At 41.7% G+C, this 23,101-nt stretch overlaps 1 protein-coding gene across 1 annotated transcript in view; it reads left to right on the top strand.

Annotated features, from left to right (window-relative positions):
* The first annotated feature begins 293 nt into the window (after positions 1-293).
* Positions 294-23,101, top strand: part of LOC145334375 (uncharacterized) — a 38,317-nt gene continuing 15,509 nt past the window's right edge. Inside the window, exons 1-14 of the mRNA XM_080179829.1 lie at positions 294-379; positions 722-812; positions 1,113-1,166; positions 1,700-1,807; positions 2,154-2,310; positions 5,510-5,583; positions 9,032-9,101; positions 9,386-9,461; positions 9,830-9,977; positions 10,527-10,660; positions 11,266-11,445; positions 18,676-18,831; positions 19,447-19,513; positions 19,970-20,032. Of these exons, the coding sequence (XP_080035955.1) occupies positions 294-379; positions 722-812; positions 1,113-1,166; positions 1,700-1,807; positions 2,154-2,310; positions 5,510-5,583; positions 9,032-9,101; positions 9,386-9,461; positions 9,830-9,977; positions 10,527-10,660; positions 11,266-11,445; positions 18,676-18,831; positions 19,447-19,513; positions 19,970-20,032 (1,464 nt within the window). The remainder of the gene's footprint in view (positions 380-721; positions 813-1,112; positions 1,167-1,699; positions 1,808-2,153; positions 2,311-5,509; positions 5,584-9,031; positions 9,102-9,385; positions 9,462-9,829; positions 9,978-10,526; positions 10,661-11,265; positions 11,446-18,675; positions 18,832-19,446; positions 19,514-19,969; positions 20,033-23,101) is intronic.

Here is a 23,101-nt window from a genome sequence, read left to right as displayed (position 1 = left end):
ATAGTGCCTGTAAAAAAAATTACGTCATACTATATGAAAATGACCAATGATACAAATTATTTGACCTATAACAGGCCAGTATACATTTTAAAAAACTAATGGCAGAACAGTATACATTTTAATTGACTAATGGAAGGCTAGTTTACATTTTAATTGACAAATGGTAATGCAGTATACATTTAAATTAACCAATGGCAGACCTGCATACATTTTCATTGACCAATGGTAAGCTAGTATATATTGACCAATGGCAGCCCAGTATACAATTTAATTTAATTTAATGGTAGGTCAAAATGACGTACAGGCACTATAAAAAGCTTGATATCCAGGACAGGAGACAGTATGCTAGGTCACACACACACGAAATTCAATCTGTCAGGTAGGTTTTAAATCACCCAACGAATACAAAAATATGTATTAATTTCGCGCACCTGCCAAGGTAGCAGAGAGAACTATTTTTAACGTCTTTAATTTTGACGCGTTGTTGATCCGAGAATGAATCCCATCACCTCCTTGGCGATGATCGGCTGCGCTATGTGTTAAGCTACGGTTTCACATTTATGGAAGTCACAAAGAGAATTTGTAAAATAAAACAGAAAAACCATATATTATTTATCTAATTCAACTAAAAATCAAGTGCTTTGATTATAATTTTTGCAGTGCAATGTTACGAATGGTAACAAACCAATTTTGTTCATCTTTTTAACCAATTATTTTTTAGTGAAAATAGGCGCCAGTTTAAACGTCAGCTAGGATCCCAAGATTTTGATGATCAGATTGCTGTTGAAAGCCACTCTGGAACTGATATCAAGGTATTTACATTTTTTCATTAAATAATTCGTATTTAGCCTTTAGAGATTTTGATATTGGCTGGAATGTAGCATAAAACCATCACAATATTCTTTCCTGAAAAGTTTATGTAAATCGGACAAGACATTTTAAAGATATTGTGCTATCCTTCAAAAGCAGAATTGTCCAACAAAATTATGTCAGACTTTTTATAGATATTAAAGAATATAGAAATAGACAAAAAAAAGATTAATATGTTACTTAAGATCAAGAGAGAAGCCTCATATTCGTCCTCCCGCGAAATTTTTAAAACTTGTTTTTAGACTTTGGTAAAGCCCCCTGCAGAATTCCATGAGAATGCACCTCTAATCAACAAGGTAAGTTTTTTTTTAATTAAGTAAAACATGTAAAAAAAAGTGAGACAACGTCCAAAAAAGCGAAGCTCTAAAATTAGAAGGAAGGACAACCAAACAATAACTCTTGTAGAGTGTCAGAACTTAATAAGCAGAGCATTGATTTCTAAGTATAAAAAAATGTACATGAATTTGTTGCAAAATAGCGTAAATATAGGATATAGCAAAAGGACATACTTTCATTTTTAAGATTTGATTATAGAGTTGCCTCGCTTATAATATTTTACCTTGTTGTCCTAAGAATCATTATTACAAAAATCAGATGCATAGGATAATCATATCATACAAAAAAATGTTGTCAAAATGCTTAAAATCAGCATGTTTTAAATGGACGTACAGACTTTCTGGTAACGATTATAGTGTTGTTTACCTTTCTAAATTGTACCTAACTGGCATAGGAATCATCATGCAAACTTTGAAATAGATAAGCCAATTCCAAAACATGATTAAATTAACCGAAAGTGCTAACTGTTACGATACTGTAAATAACTAATTAGATTCCTGTGACGAATGACGCTCCTGAGGCCATAATCGCCGCTATACCTGAAGATACCCCAGTGGATGGAGAGGTTCTGCTGGAAAAGCTGAATCATCAGATTGTCAAGGTAAAAAGGACAACAAAGATGACGTACTGTTCTGGTAAAAAAATGTATAATATAGAAAACTACCCGGCCCAAGTGGTGGAGACCCTTTTCGTTTGTTATCTAGTTGCTTTCTATTCTTTTGTAGGACATAGCTAAGTTTATATTTCCGGTGCTACGAGCCGATTTCAAAGACCGAATACAAAATCGGGGCATGGTTCCCACCCTGTGTTACATATAGCCCATGCCTCTGTATTGTTTTTACTTTAATGATGTTTTTACCTAAAAAAATTTACCATACTTTAGAAGTCAATTCATTAAAGATTCAAATTATAAATACCTTATAAAGTAATAATAATTAATTTTATAGGTTAACCCTGAGGTAAGCGATTCCGCGGACAAGTCCGAGAACCATGCGGCAGATATCGCCCCCGGCAGAAGACGGTTTTCCCCGCGGCTCGGCAGCGGATCTACCGGCGGCGGAAGATTTAGACAAACTTCCCACCCCAACCCTCCAGTTTTTACAGGTAGCACAATAAGATATCTTAGGAAAAAGACAATGGACAATAAATCTAAAATGATGATGAACAAGATTATCCCTGTGCATAAAAACTATTTGTAGAAACTTTGAAAATTTTTAAACTAACCAATCAGAATTCATTAAAAATTATCCAGAGCTTTTTGAGCCAACAAACATTGGTTTTTTGGGGTAGCGCTAAAATGGTGTACCTTGATAATGTTGCGCTACTTATGGACAAAAGTTTAATCTACTAGTTACTTCTATTCTATCCTTTAGGTAAGGGCGGGGGAGGTCAGGATCATCGCCTATAACCATCCAAAACCGTTTATAAATCTTCCCTAAAAAGTTCAACCAATTCAAACCTGTAATTTCTGATATTTTTAATTTCTGCCAAAAAACTATACTTCATTATATCATAGGAATATAGGATATACGAGCATTTATTGCCAGGGAAAAATTTGTCGTCATTTTAGAATAGAATAAAATTTATTAATTAGCTTGCTAAAATAGACCTCATTTATTGGTCAGTTCATCCAGTAGGATGGGAGTGGATGGGGTAATGGGGTCTTTATTTTAGCCAGCTGCAAGTATTACTTTATCATACTCATACATGAAAATATGGTGCAACATCCAAGTAATAATATTTAGATTATTATAGGATAAAGTGTGTTTAAGTCGTACTTTTGCCATAATCAATTCATTATTTAAAGCTACATTGCTTATTGCCAATTTTATCCTTGTTAAAATTGGCCAAATGGTTAGAGTAACTGATTTGTAAATATTTATTCTTTAGCGCCAAAATTTACACCTCCGTATTTCTAGCAGGCACATGGATGTTGCATCTGAAGTGAAAACAATTTTGCTACAAACTTAACCATCAATTAGGAATTATTGCTTAAAACAGCAACTTGTGAAAAAGTTGGAGGCAAATTAGTATTTCCCAGAGAGAGAGAGGACAATGGGCTGTTTATTACACTAGTCCCCAAAGTTTTATTGTGACGTTATCTTATTACTTCGCTTAACAACTCTGGGGACTTTATTGAATTTGAGTTCCAAACTTTGCAACCATTAAATGTATTCTACAGTGGGGGTTAATTTTGTGTATAATCATTGGGGATGCATGCACACATCAATTTATCAGCCATTGTCTTATCCATATAGATCCCTGGCTTTTCTTCAGTTTCTTTATCCCTGTCCATGGTTTTTAGTTTTAACAATAGAAGTAGATTTAATCATACCATAAGAAAAAACGCCATGGACGATTACATCCATTTCTTGCGAAGCTTTATGCACAAATTACCATTCTGATACAATAGCACCTATTCCTCTAGAAACTATTAGGGACACTTTGCATTAGGGGATGAGTTAGGTCGCACTACAACCCGATATTCAATTTTTGATAAAAAAAAACATTTATTTCATTGAAAGAAAACAAAGTAGCGGGTTTCGTCGTATTTTCATAGAAGTTTTTGACAGGATATTTTAGGTTAGGTTCGGTAAATGTTAATTATTGCCCTACAGGGTTAGAGCTCCCCGCAGATGCTAGAAATAGGAGATAAGCTACAGTGAAAATAAGAAGAAACTCGCTACTTCGTTTTCTTTCCTTGAAGGGTATTTCTCCTTAGTGGGTTTAAATATCCTTCCTAAAATTGAATTTAAACAAAAAAAACTTCCAGGGACCTAAAGTCTAAAAGAAGCTTTACTATCAAGGAGAGGCATAACAGCAGGGAGTAAGGGAGGGGACAATGGGCAATTGATTCAATTTAAGAGTTTTGGCTGAAAAGCAATGAAAACCAGATTTATCCAGAAAATTTGACCAAAATTGTAAGGGATCATGGTAATATAATATAGAACAAAATTAGTTCTGAGAAAAAAATCATTTACTTGGAAATTAAATTACCAATACATCACAATGTAGTAAACATTCTGTAATTAATCACTAGAAAAATCGTGTTTAGAACTTTGTCAACCCTTCTCATATATTTTTAACTGACACCTAAATTCAAGGGGTTCTTAGATTGTTTAATACATAAATATCACAGTAGAGTTTCTATTTATGAAATGACATTTTCTTGGGAAAATTTTTTGTTAAAACCAGCCATCTAATACAAATTTTTCTGTCTGCTATACCCAAAACTAATTCAGCTAGTTAGTGGGGCATTGATGCGCTAGTACCCAAAGTCAGTCAGAACCTGCTGAATTCTTGCACATTCCCTTTAAGCCAGTACCCAAAGTCTGAGACTCTTAAAAATTGATTATTCGATCCATTGTCCCCTCACTTACTCCCTGGCATAACAGGCTGTTTCTAAGCAGTTGGGCATTTATGGCGTTTGAAAATTAATCTATGGCATTTATATAATCAATGTGCAATATTAAAATCAGCTTTGTATTGTTTTCCACATTGCTAGCTAGATTATTATTGCTGCGTTACTTATCGAACTATTTTTGTTTTGTTTCAACAAGTATATTTCTGATTAGTAGATCCTAATGTATGAAATAGTAAGTTTTTTTGTCTAGAGCTTAAGTTTTCAATTAATACTGAACCTATTTAGGGAAGCTTAACATAGGTCTTATTTGGTTCTATTTTGATTATAGATTTGAGTCTTATGATGGTTTTAGGCTATGTTCTACCCCTTTCTCACCTTATGGACAACATATTCCCTACATGCAATGGGCGCTGCCGTTATTTAGATATTAATGCACTTTAGAAATTTCTAAACAACAGTTTGTAAGTTAAAAGTATAGATTTTCTAATAATTGCATTTTCTTGTAACAAACAAGAACAATAATGTAGCAAAGCAAACAAAACTTCGTCTGCTTGAAATTCCTTTATAAATTTGACGGATTATTGAGTCTGAATGTCCGTCTAGGATAATAAATCTATTGAATTGGTGATAGGGTTTGTGCACAGTTCATAGAACGCTCTTTGATATAAAAACGGACGTAACTCAATGCATAATTTAACAGCTACGCTTAAAAAACTTCTCTTTTATTTCCTTGCAATATAGAAGCTGAGTAAGAGATTGCGTGAATATGTATATTTCATTTAATTATATTTATATTTATCTAAAATTAGAATTCTATGAACCAGCAAAAAGTTTTTTGTAAGCGGATAACTTTTTTTATGGAAGAACTTTGGTTAGACAGAGAGACATCATGTTACTTTTACATAATTAAGACAATCTTATTTATTATTTACTATTTAGGCACTACCAATCCTCTGGCCGTATCACCCCCCGAAGGTCCCGCAGTTATTCTGGAACAAGATGCCAACAACAAGGTAATATCAAAATTTAGACATAGGCAGCCGCAGCTTTTTTCATCAAAGCTGCACTTAGCCGCAGCCTCCATAAAAAAAAACTGTGGAAGCCTTTTATAGTTCCTATACAAAAATGACGTCATACTGGTCAAACATTGGCCAATTATAATGTATACTGGCTTGCCATAATTTATTATAATTTAGTCTGTGTATTGGCCTATCATTGGTCATTTGTGTTGTATGGCGTAATTTTTTATAGGTACTATAAAGAGCTTCAATGATCGCTGCAATGATTCAGTAGATTATGAAAAGAATTTATTGATTAATTAATGACATTATTAGATAATGTGGAACACAGTAATAGTGTCTGACTGATTATGACGTAACAAAAAAATTAGCCAATGAGAGGCCACTATAAATTTTACCATTGGTCAATAGCGGCCTCTCATTGGCTAATTTTTTTTTTGTTACGTCATAATCAGTCAGACACTATTACTGTGTTCGATAATGTGGGCAAAATCCTTTAAAATTTCTTTGACTATCTTGGTAGTTAGAGTTTCCTAAGACTTGCATTTTCCTTAAACATATAAAGTTAAGGAATTCCTAATTAAGCTAGCTTTGGAACAATTAGAGGATTTGGGGATTTGGCTCTATATTTGTTGCCAATGTTTTTGATTGAACTAGGATCATTTTAAATATTTCAAATGAATTCAAACTTGATTTTAGGTATATTGATCTTCCTTTATATCTTATGGTTTTAATTATTCACAGCTAAAAACAAGCCTTTAAAAAGGGTATATTTCTGCCAAAATTGAAGATGATTCGTAATTCTATTTATTGACTTTTTATGACCTGGCGCTTTTACATGATTTTTGCGGCTATAAAGCAAGCATTATTTGCATATAGGATCAGGGAGAATGGAGGCACGTCCTTTGAAATATACAGTTAAAAAATTCAAATTCAAATACAGTTAAAAAATTGGTGTTTCCCTTAAAGTGTTAGTCGAGCATTAAAAACCACAACTCACCTTTTTTTAAATAAATAGAAAATAAGGTACATAGTGACTTTTCCTATGCCTAATTCCTACAGGGGGCCTTAGCCCTGCGGGTATGCCCAGCACATAAATTAAACCTAACCTTACCTAAAGTAATAAACATACAAACGAGAAGAAAAAAAACTACCCATCTCCCCTTAATTTAAATTTATTTCAAAATAAGAGTAGGGGGGATTCTGTGCCTGACAAGGCACTTTCAGGGGAAAAAAACAAAAATCCATGTTTTGCTTTGATTTACTTTTATTGTCTATAAAACGGAAATTTAAAGACAAACCAATTAAACGTGTTCTTTATAACTTTTTTTATTATTCCATAAAATCTTTGCTAATATGATATAAAAGGTACCGGAATATTTTTCTTTAAGACGACTTATAAAAAGTTCTACTTAATATATAATATAGCATTTATTGCAGTGGCATGCTTAGGATATTGCCATTGATGTTTTAAAAATGGGAAAAAACATATTAATTTTGAATTTTAAGAGGGTTAAGACACCACCCCCAACCTCCTTCCACATGCCCATGATTTAATGTACTATTAACAAGGATGACAACATCCATAAAAGCGAAGCTCTGAAACGGTATGACAGACAAACATTAACTATTGTGAAGTGTCAGAACTGAATATACAAAATATAAATACATATGTTTTGACCAAATTATACGTAAATTTGTTGCGAAAATACCGAATTCTGTTTAAGGACATACTGACATTATTAGGACTTGATTATAGAGATGCTTCGCTTATAATATTGTACCTTATTGTAATAGGAATCAGTTCTCCAAAATTCAGATCAATCGGATGATTATATCCCATAAAAATTGTTGTTATTGAAGTTAAAAATCAACATGTTTAAAATGGACTAACGGACATAATGGTAACGATTATAGAGTTGCTACGCTTTCTAAATCGTACCTAACTACCACACTACAGGAATCATCATGCAAAGTTTGAAGTCGATAGGACAATTCTAACATGCCTAAATTAACGAAAATAGCTATCTGTTACGGACGGACGGACGTACGGACGGACCGACACTAATTATAGAAAAGCTTCGCTTTTAAAAATGAGTCCGATTATTTTTTTTACCATTGGACTACCAACTTTTGGGGGATATGCATGCAGGGAGGGAAGAGACATTGGGCTGTTTAGTCCCCAAAGTCTAATAATGGTGGTTTTATTAAATTTTGATTGTTTGGTTTAATTTAGTGTCCAAACGTTTCAATCAATACCTGTAATCCAAAGAAAGGGTATTTTGTGTATCATCATTAGGGATGTAAATCAATTTTATCGGCCATTGTCTTATCCCTTTAGATCCCTGGGGATAAGTTTATGTTTGTATCTCCTTACGCCCTGCTTTTTAAGGAAGTGTTCATTTTTACGGCATAAATAATTGAAACCGGGTATATTTTAAACTTTTATGTAAATGCAATTTTTTAAAACAGCAAAGCCACTTTACATATCTTTAGATTGGATATGGCACTTTAATCTGTCTGTTGTAGGAATTATGTAGGGAGGGAGAGGATATGTTCATTACATTACTTATTGTAATTTACAGAAGAGGTAATCTTTTGTACCATCATTGTGGATGTACAATGTATTGTACATCAATGATTTGGCCCTTATGAGTCTGTCTGGTGAAAATCTTAAGATTAAAACCGGTTTTGTTATATCCCAGGTGACAAAGGCCCGGTCTAACAAAACTTGTGATAATTTTATCATTTTTATTCTAATATTTGTGGAAACTTGTCTATAATACAATACAGTACAGGATTTTTCATAATATCCATAATAGGAAATGTATTATATTATGACTTATACATTTTTGAGTGATTATCAATATTTCTGTCTCTAATATTCACTTTACATTTTTTTTTAAAACCTTCAATAAGCTACGCTATTTCAAACACAACCGTTTTTGGTTTCTTGGCCTTTAAACTTTTTACATGTAAAATATTTTTACATAATGTGCTATATTGTTTGTGTATTCATAATACAACAAGGATGACAATAATCAAAGCTAAACTAAGGAAAAAACGAATGTCTATTTGTCATGGATGGACGGCCAAACAATGATGAAATGTTTTCATGGGTGCTTTTACACAAAGAACCTGTTTATCACTAATAAGCCACTTCCCCCCTATTAGAGTAAAACTATAAATTCCTCCCCCCCCCCCCCCCTCCATTTTTTTAATGAATTGAAAATAGATGTAGTTTTTCCTGTGTCTAACCCCTGCTGGTGACGTAATCCTGCGTGGAAACTAAGTACTCAATATAACCTAACCTAACCTGAACTAAAGTAATAAACAAACAAACTAAACTCCCCACTCTCCTTGTTTTCAATCTAATTTAATAATTAGAGGTTTCCAGTGCTCAATAAGGTACTTTAAAAATTTAATGTTACTATTTGTTTAGAGAACCTTTGTCCCCCGTCGTCCCAACGTACCTGGACGAGGCCAGCAGACCACCCTGGAACAGTCAACAGGGATGACCAGTTACAGCAATCGATATATTATTACTTGGATGTTGAACCAGATTTTCATCTACTCTAATAAAGTGGCAGCTAGCTAAAATGATAACTCCCCCAATCTCTTCCCTTTTATCCAATCCCCTCCCTTTCTACTGGATGAACAAGCTGACCAATAAATGAGGTCCATGTTAGCAACCTAAATTGACGATAACTTTTCTTCTGTCAATATTTTTATATCTTATTTTTCAATGGAAAAAACGTCTCCTTGTTAAACTATTTGCTATAACTGACCACATTAGAAGATGCAACTGAAGATGAAAATGTTGACCAAAGAACAACTCTCCCCTCAAGGGCAACCACTAGACATAGAGAAAGGTAAATGTTAATGGATTAGGAAATTAGCCTGCAAGGTTAGAGCCTCCCCGCAAAGTTAGAGCCCTCCGCAGAGGCTGGAAATAGTAGAGAAGCTACTGTGAAAATACGACAAAACCCGCACTGTGGCGCCTAAAACTTTTATTCACTAGCCAATGAAATAATTGCCTAATTACTTGAAAGAATTTCACTTTAATGAGTAGTGATTTTTCCAAATAAAAGCTACGTTTGTACTGCAATCCTTGCAATTGTAACGGAATAAGGGAAAGGTATATTTTTATTAAATAATTTTATTTCGCTTAACATTTTTCCCCTTCACACACTTCGTTTTCTTTCCAAGATTCAGAACAAAATAGTTTATTTTGTTATAGACCCTTGAGAACTCATGACAGATCAGCAGTAAGTGAATCAGTTGCCAGACCCTCCAGACCTGAGCGGCCAACCAGAACCAGGACAAGGTTTGCCAGCAGACCTGTCACCAGGACCAACAACCAGCAACAGGATGGCAGTCAAGAAGAGGTAAGGAATTTAGTAGAACAGCTACTCTAAAACTAAAATATTTTTGTAAGTCCGACTGTTCGATGGCCTAAATTTCAAAATAAAACGTTCAGACAACATTCATAAACGTCCAAGATTGGGGTAAAGGGGTGTCTAACAACCTCAAATTTTGAAAACCCTAATTTTCTTTTCAATCTATTTTAAGTTCTGTTGTTTTCAAAAACATACTTTTTCTCCGCCCCTATTTTTCTTTTAAATCTATTTTAAGTTCTGTTGTTTTCAAAAACAAACTTTTTCTTCGCCCCTAATTTTCTTTTCAATCTATTTTAAGTTCTGCTGTTTCAAAAAAAAATACTTTTTCTCCGCCAGATGGGGTTAGTTATGTATTTTTTTACGATTTTTCTTGTGAGGATTGTGATACCCTTTCCAAAAACAGCTACCAACCTTCCCAGGACCTATGACAATCTATCTTGTCAAGGAAAAATATATCGGTTCAATGTTTATCGAGATCCTTAAGTACAGACAGATAGACATTCTGTTACTTGATCATAAGGATTGTGTTTTTTTTAGATTGAATCCGAGAGTTCAACCTCAAGTGTGTCAGAGACATCCTCTCGAGTAGTGACAAGAACTTCATCATTCAGACCAAGAATATCATCTGATGCTGCTAGAAGAAGAACTGCCGCCAGCCGCCTCAGAATTAGGTAAAGGTCGAATCTTAAGTAGTTAAATGGACATAGAATATACGTGGATATATTGACAGAGGAAAATCAAAATTCTGAAGATTTGAAAATTAGCCTAAACCCCTCCCCAGACTACGTGATATTCTAAATTGAGTAATAGATAAATATCAGAAAATTACTCATAAAAAAAATCACCAAACCTTTTGAACGTTTTTTCTAATTTACCCAAGAAATTTATTTTAAGTAATACATGATAGTACAATGTGAAATTTTGCACATGGTAGATGGTAATATTATAGTGCAGAAACTATTAATTTTTTTATTATTTTCCAGGGAAAAGACAATGACCTATGAAATGGTGTAATCCTTAATAATGATACACAAAATTACCCCTTCTGTAGCTTACAGTTATGGTTTAACCTTTTGTACATTCAACTTAAATGAATCAACCAAATTTCAATAAAAGTCCCCAAAGTTGTAAAGCCAATAAATAAGAAAACGTTATTATAAAACTTTGGGGACTGGTATTTATAAACAGCCCAATGTCTTCCACCTCCCTCTGGTTGTTTTTTTTACTTTTTCTTGTATGTTACATGATGACCTAAAAAATAATATCTTTCTCTTAGACCATCTAATGAAGACACTGAGGGTGATACAACTGAAACCAATGAAAATGGAGAGGAGTCAAACACTGAACAAATCAACAATGAACAAACTGAGCCAATTGACAGGAATATTGCACATATTTTTCAAAATTATAAACTCAATTTTTATATTGGTTTAAATAATGATCACACCATTAAGAGGTAACAAAGATAAGAAAGGTCTCTGGCAAATGTACAATCAACAATTATGGTTACTGTTGCTCATTTGTCATTTACAACTTATTTTCTGCTTTTATATTGGTTTAAATAATATTCATACTATTAACAAAATGTGACAAAAGCTTAAGGTCTCTGACAAATGTACAATCAACAAAATGTAACTAGTTGTACTTTTGTCATTTATAACTTATATTCTTCTTTAAGATTTGTTCAAATAATAATCACTAGTATAGCGCAGCTGTGGTATCCGCCTAGGGTAAATGGCAGACACCAGAGTTCGAATAAAGACTACGGCAGTGTGACAGACGTGGACACCTTACTATAGAGAAGCTACGCTTCTCTAGCTTTCACTAGATAATGATCAACATCTATTTCAGTTGTCACTTTATTGAAGGGTTGTAAGATACTGAAGTTATATACAACAAACAATAACTACATGGATAGGAATAAATGATCATAACATAAAAGCATTATAATACATATACAATAGTCAGTTTGGGCAATCATGATTCCCCATCCCTGGAAAGGGTGGGGGAGATTAAGAATACAGTTAACCATAATATAAATACATATGGATTAGGAATAAAGATGGTTAAAGATAAATCATACAGTAAAACATAGATAATTGCAATGGTTAGGTAGATGGCTATCCCTGTCTGGGGCAGGCAGGATAGCCCATGGAGCAGCACAATAGGTAGATAAGCATAGAGGGGTTGAGTGGTAGGTCTGGGTACTAAAGAGGGAAGGTTTGATGATTACTTGTGGCAACAACAGTCTGTGTGGGGGCAGGTTTAGATCCCTTATCCTCAGGGTTGAGGTGGTGCTGATAACTTGGTGGTTGAAGGGGAAGGTTCCGGTGCTTAAGATGGGAGAGGGAGGGTTAACACCCCTCCCTCCATTTGCAGGACAACTGAGGGATAAAATCAGTACCGTTATCTGACATCTTTTCAGGTGGCTTCATAATTGTAGAATAACAGGATTTAACTAGGTGCGTAGCATCACTATAATGTCTTGGTTTCTGCATGGTCCAGAGCTGCCGAATACCACAACTCTCCCCTCGGAAGGCTGGAGGGGTTGTCTGCACCGCCAGACTTCCGACAGTGGTTGCGGCCTTCAGTTTGTTGTCCTTGTGGAATGGGTCCGCCAGGATACCAGTTGCTGGACGGTGGTGGACTCCAGCCCTCCCCAGGTCTAACGGAATCGGCTATATCTGCTGGAGTAGCTGGTCCTGTTGGATCTTCTGGCCGTTGGATGTGTACCCCTGAGGCCACCCTGGCAACCTCCAGGGGTGGCACAGCACCTGAGGGGGCTTGGACCAACAGCCGCCTGGTAGACACCTCTGCAGGTTTCTCCACTGGGCTGGTGGTCTCCATCGTGTCGGTCACCTTGCTGCTGGCCGGCTGGCTACTGGATGCAGGCGCAGTTTCTTCGCCCTCGGGGCTGGTCAGGTTCATTTGGCTTCCAGGGTCTCTGTCAATGCGGGCAGGTGGTGGTTGCCATACTGTAGGAGCGTTGCCTCCTTCAGGCTCATTCTGGACATTGGCAGGGTGGTGCATGGCAACCCGACCTGCGGGGTAGGGAAAGGTAACAGTCCACCCTTGATGCCGGAGGCTGTCTTGGATCTGCAAGGGTGGCTCCGCTCTAGTTGGCTGGGAGACAGGCCCATCCACGGACACTACTGCTAGTGGACTGGAGGCACAAGGCTCCGGATTTCCTCCCCTAGCCTGAAGGGGTCCAGGCACATTGTCTCCATCTTGGGTAGACATAATTGTTGGGGATCCTCTACTTCTATGGTTAGGCTCGGCATTTGGCGCATCTAGTTGTGTTACTCCCCAGGCAGCGGTCAAAGCTTCTTCAGTTTGGCTGGTAATGGCTGATACCCTGGCTCCTGGGGCAGATGCAGGGGGCGCAGGCAAGTTTGGCCCAGCCCAAACGTCCTGGTACACCAGTGCAATACAATTACCCTGGCTTGGTTGAGGGAGGTAGACAGCTGGATGCAGTTGAGGGTGAGGGACAGCTGGACTCTCCCTGCTGGCTGGGGGCTCTGGCTGGCTGGGGGTGACGGGTGTCACCCCTTCCTCTGGGGCTGCGGGTTCATTCCGGGGTCCAGGTATCTCGGTGGCGGCGACGGTTGTCGCCCCAGGCACCAGTGTGGGGGCGCTGGATAGCACCCCCCAGTCTTCACAGGGGTCCAGGTCTCTCGGTGGCGGCGACGGTTGTCGCCCCAGGCACCAGCGTGGGGCGCTGGATAGCACCCCCCCAGTCTTCACAGGTGGCGGCGACGGTTGTCGCCCCAGACATCAGCTTGGTGGTGCAGGGAAGCACCTCTCGTTCCTTCCAGGTGGCGACGCCGGTTGGCGTCCCATACATTGACTCAGACTCGCTGGCTAGCGCCTCTTGTCTCTCCCACTCGGCGGCCGCCAGGGCCTCCCCGTACACCGTCCCGGTGGCGCTGGGTAGCGCCCCTCGGCTCTTGCTGGGGGTGACAGGGGTTACGGACACCGGTCCCCTGTGGTTGCGGCTGAGGTCCAGGCCAACCCGGTTGGGTTCAGCCGCTCCTCCCAGCACGTTGATCCTGGCCACCATGGTCCCAATCTGAGACACAGACTCCTGGGTAGCCGCGGCCCCAGCGGCGGCAGCTAGTTGGGGTGACGGCTGGGCATCTCCCTCCAGGTGGACCTGGGTGGCAGACTGGTTGCCTGCAGGTTGTTGGGCGGCCTGGTGTTTCTTCATTGCCCGGTCCCAACCGGTTCTACACTTGGCGGCTGTGTGGCCGTTGAAGCGGCAGCGCCCCTTCGTCCAGCTGGGTCCCATCAGGCCGGCTTCCCCAGGGTGTATCGACCTGCCAGGTCTCTCCTCCTCCAGTTGGGGCACCAGCTGACAAACAGGGTCTCCCCTACTAGGGGTCAGGCGGTGCTGGTCTGCTTGTGGTGGCTCCTTGGTTACATTCAGCCTCCTCCCCATACACACAGGTTCCTTCCATCCAACAGCGGCTCTCCTCCCCTGGGTGGCGAGGCCAGCCTCGGCCTTAGCTTCTGCAGGTGCTTCTCCACATGAGGGATCCTGCCTCTGGGTATGCCAGGTGGTTGGTAGCAAAGGCTGTTGATGGTGCCAGTCGGAAAGGGGGCTATGATCTCTGGGGGGTACCTGTGGCCAGTGTGTGGACAGGTACCCACAGGTGGACCAGTAAGGCCCAGAAGATGCCATACTGATGGTAGCCTGAACTGTATTCCGGACGGTCAGCAGACTGGTGGTAGCCACCTGAGTTGGGCCAGAGTTGCCAGCTAGTATTGCGTCCCTGCCAGGCTCCGTCAGCTGCTGGTGGGGAGCCCCTGCGGTGGTTCTGGTCTTGGCCAGGGGTGGCCTTCTTATTGACTTTCCTAGTTGGAGCTCTGCATCCTGGTGGGCCTCCATCTTCAGCAGCATGGGGGAACTTGGCTGGGACATGTGCAGTGGTTCAACAGAGTAGCGGCATCTGGTCTTGGAGTGTGGGGGAACAGCCTCACTGCTGCTGGTCAACCCTGCTCCCTCCGTGCTGGGTAAAGTCTTCCACTGCAGCAGGTCACCAGTCCCCATCCTTAGGCCGGTCCCCAGTCGTTCCATGCCTGGGGGCTCCCAGGGAGGCTTGGGTGGCGGCTCCCCCACCCCCAGGTACGCGTCAGGCAGCTGGGTGAAGAGCCTATTCCCCTGGGACAGCTCCCCATCCTCCAGATTGGTGAGGCCAGTGCCAGGGAGGACCTTTCCACCCCAGAAACAGGTGGTACTGGCCCTAGGGCTGGGCCCCTTTGAAATATCAGTTCTGGGAGTAGTGTCCATCTTGGGGCTGGCCACTAAGTCTCTGAAGCTTGTCACCTTCTCATTAGGCTCAGTTGCATCGTTCAACACCCCCAGGGGGACACCTACAGGTTCAGCAACCCCCAGTCCAGTATTGCTATTTCTCGTACGTTGAGCACCAACTGAACAGGAGCTGTGCAGCGGACATTCAGTCGCCCTTCCAGACAAGGGCATCTCAGGGACCAGGGGTCTGTGACCTGGCATGTGTTTGATGTTCACTGTACTCAACCCAGTAGGCCAAAGTAATAACAGAAGCAGTATCTTGTAGATATAGGAGCCGAGTAGAGTAGCCGCACCGCAAGGAGGTTCGAGCCGGCTCACCCCTAGTATAAATACTATAGCTGTGTAGTTAGGGTGGTAGTCCATGTAGCCGTAGGCTCGGTCCTCCTGGCTCAAGAGTTTCTGTGGCTGGCGCGCCCCCATGATAAGTAGTAGGGGGTTGGTTTGTTGGTGCCAGCGTCTTGTTTAACTGTTGAGCCTGAGTTGTTCTCCTTTCCAGTATAGCTCTTGATTTCTGTGGTAACCAGCGGATCTTAGCTTAAAGGTAACAGGGAATATGTTAGGTATCACAGATGTCTCTAGGAGCGTATCCGCTAGTGGATATATGGATAGGTAGGTTACCTATATATATACATGGCTACACGCCCATATATATATATATACGTGTATAGGAATATCCCAGAGCTAGCTAGCTTTTCCTCCTTGCTTCAAAAAAATCACGCTTCCTCTGTATATAGTTCACAACTATGAAGGTCGATGGTCCAGGTACACACCACCACTGCCCAGTGTGGGGCAGCAAGTCAGGCTATGTCCACAGGGTGGGCGTACTTTTGTTCAGTTACCATATCAGTTTCCAGTGTTGGTTGGTGAGGTTAGTATTCACTTACTTGTACCCAGGATACAAAAAAACAACCTCATTTATCACTTGGGTATTTATATATACATATATTTGTTTCACTAATTTATATATACATATATTTGTTTCACTAACCATTCAGCTTTGAAGTAGGGTTGGCAGGCTAGGAAGGTGTTGAGGGTCTGAGCGGGTTTAAGGAACTGGTTTAGTTTTCCTTATCACACTGTAGACAGGGAGGGAGGAGCTTGCAAGTTTTTCTCCTAAAAAAATATCTCTGATGTATGCTATAGAATGACCCCTCTCCTGTGTGGGTGTGTGTGTGTGTGTGTGTGCGTGAAATCTCCTGTCCTTGCAACGCGCGTCCGCACCGTCAAATCCGCGCACACGGGGAAAACGCGCTCTCACCCCTCAACTCGCTCTCTCATTGGTCAGCTTCGTCCGTTGGATTTATGATATTTTCCGCACTCTGTTGCGCTACCCGTGAATGGCGCTCTGTGTGTCCGATCGCTAGCCCCACACTACAGACGGACTTAATCTAGTGTGGGTAGGAAGGGGGAAGCGCGTAAGGGGACGGGGGTAACTCCGTCCGTTCCCCCTGTGAGAGAGGGGGGTAACTGTGGGCTGGTGTAATATTGCCTTTTCTTCTTAATCCTAGGTTTATCTATTATATCACCCTGATTGTATTTGCCTTCAATGGAGAGGGGCTTCTCCCCTTCCCTTGGAATAAGGGGTGTATTGTTATTGTGCTGTGGGCTTGAGATATTTTGATTGTGTATCAGGGTCCTTGTTTATATTGCATCTAGCTTTTATTATTGTCCTTATCACAATTGCATAACAAATTTGTTTACCAACTCTGTCCTATTTTTAGTTGTTATCACAATACCCAATAATCCAAGCCTGTTCTATTCTTAGATTTATCACAACACAACAATTTGTTTGCCAAGCTTTGCTCATAAATCTATTGTTTGGCCATAACACCAGGGTGGTAATCCTTGCACTGTAATATAATATCTGTTTTTTCTAGATGGGTGGCTGCGTTGTAGCCTCTCAGGACACTTAGAGTTGACGTAGTTTTTCTCTGTTCTGGGGCACTACACTCGTATGTTGGCTCGCAGCTTGCAGCTATGTGGCATGTTTCAGCCTATCGGCGGCAGGGAATGTCCCGTCCTGCTAGCGCCGCTTATCCAAATCCAGCTGATGGCGGCAGGGAATGTCCCGTCCTACTAGCGCCACTGGTTCGGATCCTGCTATTTCTTGCAGTAAAATTGGCCTATTTTCAGCCGTTTACACTTCTTTGGCTTGTTTCAGCCGGTCCGCAGGCCTGTTTCAGCCCTTTTGGCGCTCAATTCTCCGTTAGATATCAGCGCTGCTCGCGGTTATTCATCAAATTTCGCTGTCTTGCTTCCACAACTGCCGGATGCAGAGTTAAACTTTGCTATCCAGGGTGGGTAATTCAGGTTGCTTGCGTCAGTTTTGCCAGATTCACTGCTGGGAGTACCTTCGCCTCAGATGCGCGTCTGCTCTACACTTGTGGTTCGCCGTAATCTCACACAGCTGTCACCAAAATTGTGGTATCCGCCTAGGGTAAATGGCAGACACCAGAGTTCGAATAAAGACTACGGCAGTGTGACAGACGTGGACACCTTACTATAGAGAAGCTACGCTTCTCTAGCTTTCACTAGATAATGATCAACATCTATTTCAGTTGTCACTTTATTGAAGGGTTGTAAGATACTGAAGTTATATACAACAAACAATAACTACATGGATAGGAATAAATGATCATAACATAAAAGCATTATAATACATATACAATAGTCAGTTTGGGCAATCATGATTCCCCATCCCTGGAAAGGGTGGGGGAGATTAAGAATACAGTTAACCATAATATAAATACATATGGATTAGGAATAAAGATGGTTAAAGATAAATCATACAGTAAAACATAGATAATTGCAATGGTTAGGTAGATGGCTATCCCTGTCTGGGGCAGGCAGTATAGCCCATGGAGCAGCACAATAGGTAGATAAGCATAGAGGGGTTGAGTGGTAGGTCTGGGTACTAAAGAGGGAAGGTTTGATGATTACTTGTGACAACAACAGTCTGTGTGGGGGCAGGTTTAGATCCCTTATCCTCAGGGTTGAGGTGGTGCTGATAACTTGGTGGTTGAAGGGGAAGGTTCCGGTGCTTAAGATGGGAGAGGGAGGGTTAACACCCCTCCCTCCATTTGCAGGACAACTGAGGGATAAAATCAGTACCGTTATCTGACATCTTTTCAGGTGGCTTCATAATTGTAGAATAACAGGATTTAACTAGGTGCGTAGCATCACTATAATGTCTTGGTTTCTGCATGGTCCAGAGCTGCCGAATACCACACAGCTACTCTATATTAAGGGCATGTCCACATGTTAAAGTACTGGATGTGTCATAAACAGTTACTTAAGATCAAATTAACTTTTATGATTTTAAAAAACATTGAATTATTAGTATTTGAATAAAATTATTGTGGAATCACCATTTAGAATTGACGTTACTGGCCGCAGAGCAGTTGGAAGACGACCTATTCCCGCCATTACACGGATACAGGCATCCAGCGCTGAATCAGCTGTTTCCAGCAGCAGAGAATCAGCTGATGGCAACAGCAGAGAGGACCTCATCAGAAATAGAAGTAGGATAAGGTTAGCATGACCTTTCTTTCTAACATTTACTGATATTACTGAATATGGAGCACCTGCCATAAATTGCTTGTCTATGCTATAATCTAATATGAGTGGGCTGTCACAAGGGAAAAAAGTTATATTTTATTTACTGTTCTTCCCAAAATGCAGTATTTTTAAGAGTACATTGGCAATTCCTTCAAATCATTTTTACTTTGGGGAAGGGGGGTTGGGGTTGAACTCGTAAGTTTTGCTCCCTCCCTCTAAAAGGGGACCGTTGCTTTTTACAACTATGTCTGTTTACAAAGGGTACAAATGTTACAACGTTTGGCGAAACTATATGACGTCAATCGGGATACTTCGGGATACTTAAGTTTTTTTATCAATTATAGAAGGAAAGCTATTTATGTTTGTTTCTTTTATTAACAACCACAATATTACAGGGAAGCTCTTTATAGTGTCTATTAAAATGACGTAATACATTTCAAATGACAAATGACAGGCCAGTATACATTTTAATTGACCAATAGTAAAATGTATACTGGCCTATCATTGGTCATTTGTATTGTATGACGTCATTTTTTAGACACTAAGCTGCTTCGTTTGTTTCTTTTAATAACAGCCAGAATATTACAGGAGACCTCAGAGGTTTCAGGAAGCAGCAGCCGCCGTGGCAGCTGACAGAAGAAGCAGCATTAATAGGAATAAAGTCAAATGGAATCAATATGAACTTTTTCTGACCCTAAGATTTCTATTTTTTTCTCAAAAAAATGGTTTTCCAAATTTTAGATATTATGATCCTAATATTTTTATCGCATCGTATTATAGACAAATTTGCGCGGATATAAAATGAAAAATTATAAGATTAAAACCAGTTTTGTTGGCCCCGAAATGCCGAGAACCAGGCTAACAAAACTGACATTGATTTTAAGATTTTTTAACATTAGTGGTAAATTGTCTATAATACTATGCTTTACATGGTTTTTCAGTATGGCTAAGAACCTGTTATAATTTAGCGGATTCAAATCCATACTGGAAAAGATTTCCTATATATAGCTTACTGTTGTTGCATTAATTAGCTACAAAATTGTTCTTTTAACATTTTAAATGTGTTCATTTAAGTCCCTCATAGTTACCATTACTTTGAAGACATGTTAGGCCAACAAATATAAGAAATAGAAACCTCATTATCAGACAGAGAACAAGACAGAATGCTGTACAGGTATTTTTTCCAATATGGCTTCCAAACCGATTGATATCCGCTTGATTATAACCAGTTCTCAGCCTTACTGAAAAATCATGTATAGCATCGTATTACAGACAATTTTCCACGAACATTAAAATAATAATCATAAAATTTAAAGAGTTGTGTTAGCCCGGCCTTTGGTTTCTCGGGCTTACCAAAACTGGTTTATTTCTAATATTTTTTTTCAATTTCCACGGAAAGCTGTCTATAAAACTATTTATGTATGGTTGTGAAGCATCTTCTCTATAACTTACTTTGTCCATCTGTCTGTCAATAATGCTACTGTAGAGATTTGATTTTTGTGGAACAGGAATATGTAAATAGGTGTTTATTTGTTAGGCTTTTTATAGTTTTACTAACAACCTAAGTAATCCTATTAAAACATAAAAGGTTTAAATTGTGACAGTTTATTTTAAAGTTAGTGTGGTAAGCCGAACGTTTCAGCTCACGGGTTGCGAGTTCGAGTCCAACGAGCCTTAGCCTTAAATTATCCAAAAACAAACTAGCAGGATTTAGTCATACAGAAATTATATATTTAACTGAATAATATTTACAATGAATGTTTACTATATATATACAACAGATTATAACAATGGTTAGGTTTGAAGGGGGTGTGGGACACAAGGGCTTAGCCCACGGCGGTAGACAGGCTGCGGGGGCAGCTGTGGTAAAAGGGGAGGCAGCGCCTCCCGGTTGTATAATTGCGTGAGGGGCGCGTGATAGCTGCGTGTTCGTGCCCCTCCCCATATTTAGGCAGGCCAGTTTGACCGCTGGATAGCGGGGTCACCGTCGGTCATGAGGTAAATGGTGATATAATGGGATTAGTGCAGAGGGCTTGTTATGATAAGTCACTGCGTAGCAATTCTGTAAACTGCCCGTCCGTCTGTTTGCCGTATTACCACAACCTCCCCTTCAAGGGCTGCGGGGCTCTCGAGCCACCAGGCCTTGAACCTGGGGATACGGCAACCTATGTCTGCGCAGGACAGCCTCTTCCTGGGGCACAGCTCGGTGGAGGACAGCTCTGGCTATACAGGCTCCGCGGGACACTCGCTGCTCTGTCTGGCTGTGGTTGGATATCAGCATTGTCAACTCCCGGTTGGCTTCCAGCCGTGGGTTAGCGACGGCCAGGCCCCGTCGTTGGAAATTTTGCCTTGTCTGCAGAACTAATTCTGTCTCGGCGGGTAGCTGGACACGGAGGCCTAGGCTAACTCTGGAGGCTCCCAAGGGGGGAATAACGATGGATGAAGGCGCATAAAATTCCATGGGGGCGCCTGCCTGGTCCAGGTTACTTGGCCTCCTAGCTCCCACTCGGATGGGGACGGCTGTCATCAACAGGGGGCACATTGCTTCAGCTTCGTCCTCTGGGGCCGCCTCTTCCATCTCAGTGGCCGCCTCTCCTCCTGCAGGCTCGCTGCTGGCCGGCAGGTTCTCCATGTCGGTATCAGGGTTCCAGATGGCATCTCTAGGTGGCTCTGGAGCTGGCGGCGGCGGCGGTGGTTCGTTGGGTTGATGCTGCAGGTTTTCTTCTACCGGGTCACGATCCTGGCCGCTAGGCTGTGGGGCGGCGGCGGCTGGCTGGTACACTGGGAACTGTACTGGGTCACTAGCTGGCGGCGTCGCAGCTCCGGCAGGCAGCTCGGTGGCATCCTCGTCGCCGTCCAGGTCGCCTTGAATGTCTGTTGGAATCTGATGGGCAGTTACATCTCCAGTGTATTTGCGCAGTCGGCCTACATGCGCGGTGACTTCCAAGATCCTGGCTGTTGGAGAGGCAGGTTTGATGACATAATGGACGTCTGTGGCCTGTCGCACTATCTTCCAAGGGCCAGTCCATCTCTTGGTAATCTTGGCTGCCTTCCCTGGCACCAGGCGGGGGGCCAGATACCAGACCAGGTCTCCAACCTCGTACTTGGCCGTGCCTTCGTAGGCGGACGCGCTCCTCCGGATGGTTCCCTCCTCTCGCTGCTGGATGGCGTCGTACACGGCATGGTAGCGTTGCAGGAGAGCTTGGACGTTGGCTGGAACCGAGGCATACTCTGTGTCTGGCAGCCGGAGCACCATGTCCACCGGAAGTTTGGCCTCTCTCCCAAAGTAGGCCAGGAACGGGGTCACGCCCGTGGATCTGCAGGCCTTGGTGTTGTAGGCGAAGGCAATGGCAGGCAAGTGTGGCTCCCAGTTGTTGTCGTCTCTGTCTAGGAACAGACGCATGCCTGTGTTGAGCGTCCGATGGAACCTCTCCACCCGGTTGGACTGCGGGTTGTAGGGCGGTGGATGTGTCAGGCCAATCTCAAGCTTGGAGGCCAGCTCCTTGAATACCTGGCCGGTAAACTCCATCCCATTGTCGGAGTGGATCTTCAGGGGACATCCGAACGTGGCCAGGTGGCGGTGCAGAAGGGCTTCAGCCACCGTGAGGGTGCGCTTGTTGGGGATGGCGTAGAGGCTGACAAACCGGCTGAACCCATCCTGACAGGTGAGGATATAGCGGTTTCCAGCTGGGGTCTCTGGCAGCGGCCCCACCAGGTCAATAAACAGGACTTGCTGTGGATACCCCTGGCGGGAGGGCACATGTATCCCTAACTTCAACCTTTCCTTGGTAACCTTCTGTACACACTCAGGGCAAGTCTGAACCATCAGGCGGACGTCACGGGACAGGTTGGGCCACCAGAAATGCATGGCGACGCGGGCAATAGTAGCGTCCATTCCAAAGTGCCCAGCCATGGGGGTCCCATGGGCTAAAAAGAACGCGTCCTGCTGGAGGGCCGAAGGCAGCAGGTATCTTGTTCTTTCTCCTGTCAGGGTCTGGTCAGTGGTGGTGAGGCAGCCATGCTCGTCAAGTCCCAGGGCTGAGAAGCGGCTGGCGTACTGCTGCTCGTCTCGTTCCTTGCCGCGCAGCTCAGCCTTAGTTGGGGCTTTGCCATCGGCCACCCACTGGCGGACACGGAGCAGGAGAGGGTCCTGTGTCTGTGCTTCTAACACTCTAGCCGGGTCCAGTCGTGCGGCAGAGGGCCGGCCAGCTGCGGACTCCCCTAGCTGGCAGAGGGTGTGAAT

Source organism: Acartia tonsa, chromosome 12 (assembly GCF_053477335.1).
Source record: "Acartia tonsa isolate MP-2025a chromosome 12, ASM5347733v1, whole genome shotgun sequence".
NCBI lineage: Eukaryota > Metazoa > Arthropoda > Copepoda > Calanoida > Acartiidae > Acartia > Acartia tonsa.
Note: the sequence above shows the minus strand (reverse complement) of the source record. Positions and strands in the feature narration are given on the sequence as shown.